Genomic DNA, 6,154 nt, shown 5'->3' on the forward strand with positions numbered 1-6,154 from the left:
CCTGGCTGTTACATTGTAATGTCAAACATATGCAGGCCATATATATCAGAATCAGGACACTTCAGTCCATTCCTTTTCACAGCACATCTCTCAGTCCTGAAATCTCTCTGAGAATAAATGTTTGATAAGGGCCCCATCTGCACCTATATCTGTTACGTGAGCTTTTTCAATCAATGCAACCTAAAACAGAAGAAATGGCTGGAATGAGATGTATGGGCAGATTATTATTGTCATTATCATTAGTAGCTGTGTCTTTTAGTCTGATATATGTTAATGTGGATCACTTTTTATTCTCTTTTAGAGTTTAAACCGATTTTGTTTAAGCTCTGTTGACAGAACAAAGGGGGGAAATAGAAGCTTCTTCAGGTTGGGCTACAGATGAGGTTTCCCTTCCTTCATGTTATGGAAGGAAACCTCAGAACATTATTGATATTTGGAATCAGAGTGTTTTCGGTGGCTGTTGGCTCCTGGAAACAGTCTTCTTCTGAATGAATTTATCTTGGATTTGGGCCAAGGCGTGTAAATGTGGAGGACCTGCAGTGTGCGCGTAGCTGTTAGCCAGACGCAGCGTAAAGGCGATGCGGTGCGCTGAAGGTTTGGTTCGGGAAGCATTTGGCAGCAACAGCAGGCCTCCTCACAGCTCCTCTTTTATTCTCAGCCTCTCTTTGCTCTGACAGATCCGCGCTGATATCAGATTGATGGCCCCGTTTGATTGAAGTCTCTTTGTCGTGCTAATGTCACGGCGATTGATGGATGAGGCGCGTGCGTCCGGGCAGCCGCGCGCACACAGCCAACTTTAAAACCGAATAGGTCCCCTCCCTCGATGCACACACACGCACACACACACACACACACACACACACGCACACACACACACACACACACACACACACACACACATATACACACACTATATCCCCCCGTTTCTGTGACCGGCTGACAAACTCGTGGCCTCCGGTCACCAAGCGACGTAACGTCGCCCCACGTGACGAGGCGAGAGGTAGGAAAAGAACTGATTGGGAAGAAAGAGGGAGAGAGTGGAGAAAGAGAGAGGGAGAGAGAGAGAGAAGAGGAAAAAGCCGATAATTTGGGTTTTCGGAGAGCGGAATGGAGGGAGACCGAGTGTAACCTGTGCAGAGGTGACTGGACGCGTTTCCGTGTTCTCGCGGTGTTTTCCCGGTGTCGCGTTTGGGAAAACGCACGTTGCGCTGTGCCACTGACAGGACGAGGCCTCCGTTCGCGCACGCACACACCCACACGCACCACGACAGGGCACATTACTCATGTGTGTGTCGGAGGTTGTGCAGAGATTTTCTCTCTCACTGGATCTTTATTTCTGCCTTTTTATCTCCTGTTTTACTAGACAATTTGACTAGGCAATATATTTTCTTGGAACGATAGTTTTGGTCAGTTTTATTGTAATTTATCGTCTGCTGTTTCATCGTATCACACAGTTGGGAAATAAATCAATGTGACAGTTCTTCTTTTGAATTTTTTTTTGCTAGATTTTCTGATTTTTTTTAGTTTTCTTGCAGTCTCCTGAGCAGCCTTTCTGCATGGACAACATGAACTCGTTTGTGGAATACAGTATCTGTAACCGACCGGCGACCGGCGCTTACTCTGTGCCTAAATCTGGATATCACAGTCATCATCATCTGCATCACCACCATCACCCTTTGGATCAGAATCAAGGCTTCCCCGTAACCACGGGCTCCTTCCACACGGGACTAGCCGCCTCTCCAGCGGCCGTTAACGGGTCCAGAACTGACAGCAGCGCCCCAGGAGCGGTTTATAATCCGGATGGGCGACTCTACGGGACCGCTGGAGAGGAAGGAGCTCACGGGGCTACGGGAACGAGCCAGCATCATCACCAACATCCTCATCATTTCCCAGAGCAACAACCTGAACAGAACGGCTATAGTCATCCTCATCTTCAAACCCAGACCCTACAAAGCGGAACCCTGAGTCATTATAACCACGGGAGCAGCGGCAGCGCGTACGCGGGTCAGTCGTGCGCTAGAAACTCGGAATATGCTTCCACCAACACAATCCACTCGCACTATTACATGGAGGAGCCTGCGGCCTCGACATATTATCATCAATCAAGCTTCACCAGCACGGCGCCCACCGTCGGGCCCAGCTATGGGGCCCTTGCCGGGGCCTACTGCGGGCCCCAGGGCGCTCTGGCCGGTTCACAGTACCCGCAGCAGCTTGTCGGGGGGTTAGACGCAGCGGGCTACCTGGGACTTCCACAGGGGGGGTACGGGGAACCACAGACTACGCAGGAACGAGAGAGAGGCGGTGAAGAAGGTCAGCAGGCCGGACAGGGACAAACCTTTGACTGGATGAAGGTGAAGAGGAACCCGCCTAAAACAGGTATGGGAAGGCAGGTGATTATCCTGCTGATAACAGGGGTGGGCCGAAGGTTAGTCAAATGGTGCGTTTTTGCTTGTTCAAGGAGTGATTTGTGGGTTTTCTGTAAGATGGCACCGGCCTCTTCATTCATCATTCAGGCTGTCAAGAGGAATGTTGGGCCCGCAGCAAGAAGACGGAGAGCAGTAGCTTATTTTTCCACAACGACGCATCGTTTCTGACCACGGAAAAAGGAAATACACACTCAACATTAAGCATTTCCTGAAGCGTTTTAATCAAACAAAGGATTGCTTCTTTTTTTTTTTTAATTCTGACATTTGCTAGAGTTCTTCGTGTTACAAAATGCGGCATTGACTTTTGTTTCTTATTAGCTAATAATAAATTCCTTTCACCAAAGAAACCAGAAACAAATTAAAGGAATAAAACTGCATTTTAACGAAGGTCGACTACACGCTATGTGGTAGGGGAATGTTTTTAGTTTTAGCTCTTTTCCCAGATCCTTACAGGTTGGTAGGGATTTATTGTTTCAATGTTATATTAACTGGGCCGATTTTATCACCATTGTGATTCAAGCCATTTATTTTTAATGATTATTTTTTCCTCTTTAATTTAACAAAATAAATGTAGCTGCGCATTGAAACACCATCTAGCCTTTTTCGATGTGACTTATCGCGTATTAATCCGATCATGAAGTATAAAGCAGAGAGAAGAAAAATGTTTTTAGTATATAGTCACTGCATTTATATCTTAGGACTGATAGCTTGCCAGGCCTGGCTGGGGTCTGACAATGGCCTCAGACGTCTGATATGTTCTCTCGCTCGCTTCCTAACCCCCCTCCTCCTCGCTCTCGCTCTCTCCCTTAATGGGTTTAACAGACGAGTTATTTCACCCTGGGAAGTCAGTCCTGCTCTGTTATCTTTTAAAGCAACCCCTACTCTGCTTCAGACCCCGTTCCCACCAGTCCTTCTTTGGATCCCCTCTTGTAGTTGTATAAGCTACTACACATGTGCATGTAGAAATCATTTACAAATCCTTTTAAAAAATAAAGAAAGACCGGAAACATGATAACGTGCAAGGAAAATAATTTAATCACGGGCTAAATCAGTCCTAATATGTGTTCATAACTTGAATATTTCTGGGTGACGGGTGGTATTAAAAGAGCCTTTTTGTCTCTCTTCATTTTATGCAGTCAAAGTGTCGGATTTCGGCCTCGCCGGCGCGCACAACAGCGCCATACGCACCAACTTCAGCACTCGTCAGCTGACGGAGCTGGAGAAGGAATTCCACTTCAGCAAGTACCTGACGCGGGCGCGGCGCGTCGAGATCGCTGCCACGCTGGAGCTCAATGAGACACAGGTGAAGATCTGGTTCCAGAACAGGCGCATGAAGCAGAAAAAGCGCGAGCGCGAGGGCGGCTGCGCCACGCCGCGCACACCCTCATCATCCGGGTTTAACAAGGAGCTGGAGGACACCGACCACTCCTCCACGTCTACTTCACCGGGCGCGTCCCCGAGCTCGGAAACGTCGTCTGAAAGAGCCGCCTGAGAGAAGAGCAGACCAATAGGTGTTTTCCCAGAATTCTCAGCGCTGTGCTTCAACCTGACTTCCTCACCTGTGATTTGCTGCCTTTTTGCAGAGGATAACTTTAGGCCTGTCAATCAAACTGCGAGAGACTGTAAGGCAGGTTCAGGCTATTTGGAATGACGTGGATAACCATCACAGATTTAGGGCATTTAAGCACCACAGGTGGAAATCTGTTTCCACTGAGAACCGTACTGGTGTACTGACGCAGGTAGAGGGAGGGAGTGGAAAGGTTGATGGTGTAATCAGAGATCTGATGATGTCGATTTTGAACCCACGCATGAGCAAACGTAGCAGAGCATTTCCTCTCAAAGTGAAATTGGGAGCTGATTTTAATTTGAAGACCTTTTGGGATCTGATAGGGTACAGGGTGATGAGTGATTTCACAGCAATGGTGATGAGGATTTGGTGCACTTGATCAACTTTATATCATAGTTACAGGACGTCACTTCTATTATGCAGCTGTCATAAACCCACAATTGATGATAGAGCTCAAAACTGCTAATTATAATGGAATAAATGCCTGTATGATCCAGTCTGAGCCCAACTAAATGACCCTTTTAATCAGAAATACAGGGAGCCATTCTTGGCATAAAAAAAACAACAAATAAACAAAAAAAGCCACAAACTTGTCCTATCTGTTTTACATTTCTCTTTTGGACCATTGAAAGTGTCACTGCTCGGTGTGTTTTCCAAAAGATTTATAGCTTTTGCACTATGTGACTACAGGGTAACATTTCCAGGGGCGCTCTGAGCTGGAATAGCCGGATTTAAAAGCTGTACTTTTATGGTCAGTTGAGAGGATTTTGTATCGGACAGGTTATGGACTCAGGGGGTCATTTGAATGTACTTTTATGTGTGAAAACTACTGTTAAGAAAAAGCTGAAGCACATGTTTGCTGCTGAGTGAATTCATATTTTCCAGCCTATCTCATCTTCACTTCATCTTGTCATGTTTAGAATAACTTAACAGATGCATTTTAACGGCGCTGATAGCTAAACCTCTACATGTAAGGGCTGTTTTCACTCAGCGGTTTATTACGGCTAACACTTCATTGTGAGTTTTGAGGTGTTAGCCAAGGTTCTAGTGCACTTATCTGCAAACATCACTGACACGCTGAAGTTTTAGATCTTGGAAACACCATCTCTAATGTAATGATGTTAGGTTAAATATCAGTTCCTGCTGAAGATTTTTTTACAGTATTGTCTGCTGTGAATAAATGACAAGAGACTGTTAGTATTGATGCCTTAGACATGCTTCCAATCATTGTTCTGTCACTCCTTTTTCTACTTTCAACTACCTCAATTAAAGTTTCGTACATCTAGTCAGTGTTCCAGTGATTCTTTTTAAACCAAATTTGTTTTCTACTATAACTGTGATGCTTTTTTTTCTCAACAGAAATATACGGTATTTTACTTGGCACATTTCCACCAGAAAGACTACGGTCCAACTTGTTTCATCCAAATGTACATCTAAATAAAATTTCATAGGTTGAATGGAAGAAATGAATCTTACATTAGCGCCCCTAGTGGTCAGACTTTGAATAACAGACCAAGTCACGATGTTACCAATTTTTCCTGATAAGTGTTTTTAGGTCAGTGAGATAGAAAAACAGAAAACAGTGGGACAACAACCCCCCACCCCCCGTGCTAGATATTAGGTTACTGTAGCCACGGATATATTCTGTCTCTGCACAAAAATAATTTAGCAACCACATTATAAGTCCATATTGTGTCACTTACCTGATCAACTGAAGGTTATAAAATGTAGCAGGGTTCAGTTTCATGTTTTAAATGGTCCCACGAAGGAATCTCACAGCAGGAGTGAAGAGGGAGTGTGGGCTGTCTTTCTAATAAAACTCAGGAGGTACTATAAGAACATAAGGCATGGATCAAGTTTGTGGTTCTGCAGCTATATCATGCTGAAGAGACAGATGAAAGTGCTGAGAACAATGCCTGAAGGAACAGATGTGTCCTCTGTGTTCACATCTGTTCACAATTTTTAATCTGTAAAGACGTGAACACAGAGGACGACGTGTATGCAATCAGGTGGCACGTCAATAGTGCCAAATACTCATGGCGATAAGCAGATGAGTAGAGAACGTAGCTCCTTGGTTCGTTAAAATGCAAGTGAGTCACGTTCTCCCCGTGAACGGAACCAAACTTAACTGAACTGGACAAAAACATGGGATTTGATTTTG

The 6,154-nt window shown here is 45.1% G+C and overlaps 1 protein-coding gene across 1 annotated transcript; it reads left to right on the forward strand.

Annotated features, from left to right (window-relative positions):
- The first annotated feature begins 1,039 nt into the window (after positions 1–1,039).
- Positions 1,040–5,275, forward strand: hoxb1a (homeobox B1a). Its single transcript, XM_003964295.2, has 2 exons — positions 1,040–2,376; positions 3,563–5,275. The coding sequence occupies exons 1-2, from the start codon at positions 1,557–1,559 to the stop codon at positions 3,916–3,918; spliced, it is 1,176 nt and encodes a 391-aa protein (XP_003964344.1). The 5' UTR covers positions 1,040–1,556; the 3' UTR covers positions 3,919–5,275.
- The last annotated feature ends 879 nt before the right edge of the window (positions 5,276–6,154 follow it).

The sequence above is a fragment of the Takifugu rubripes genome, chromosome 5 (assembly GCF_901000725.2).
Source record: "Takifugu rubripes chromosome 5, fTakRub1.2, whole genome shotgun sequence".
NCBI lineage: Eukaryota > Metazoa > Chordata > Actinopteri > Tetraodontiformes > Tetraodontidae > Takifugu > Takifugu rubripes.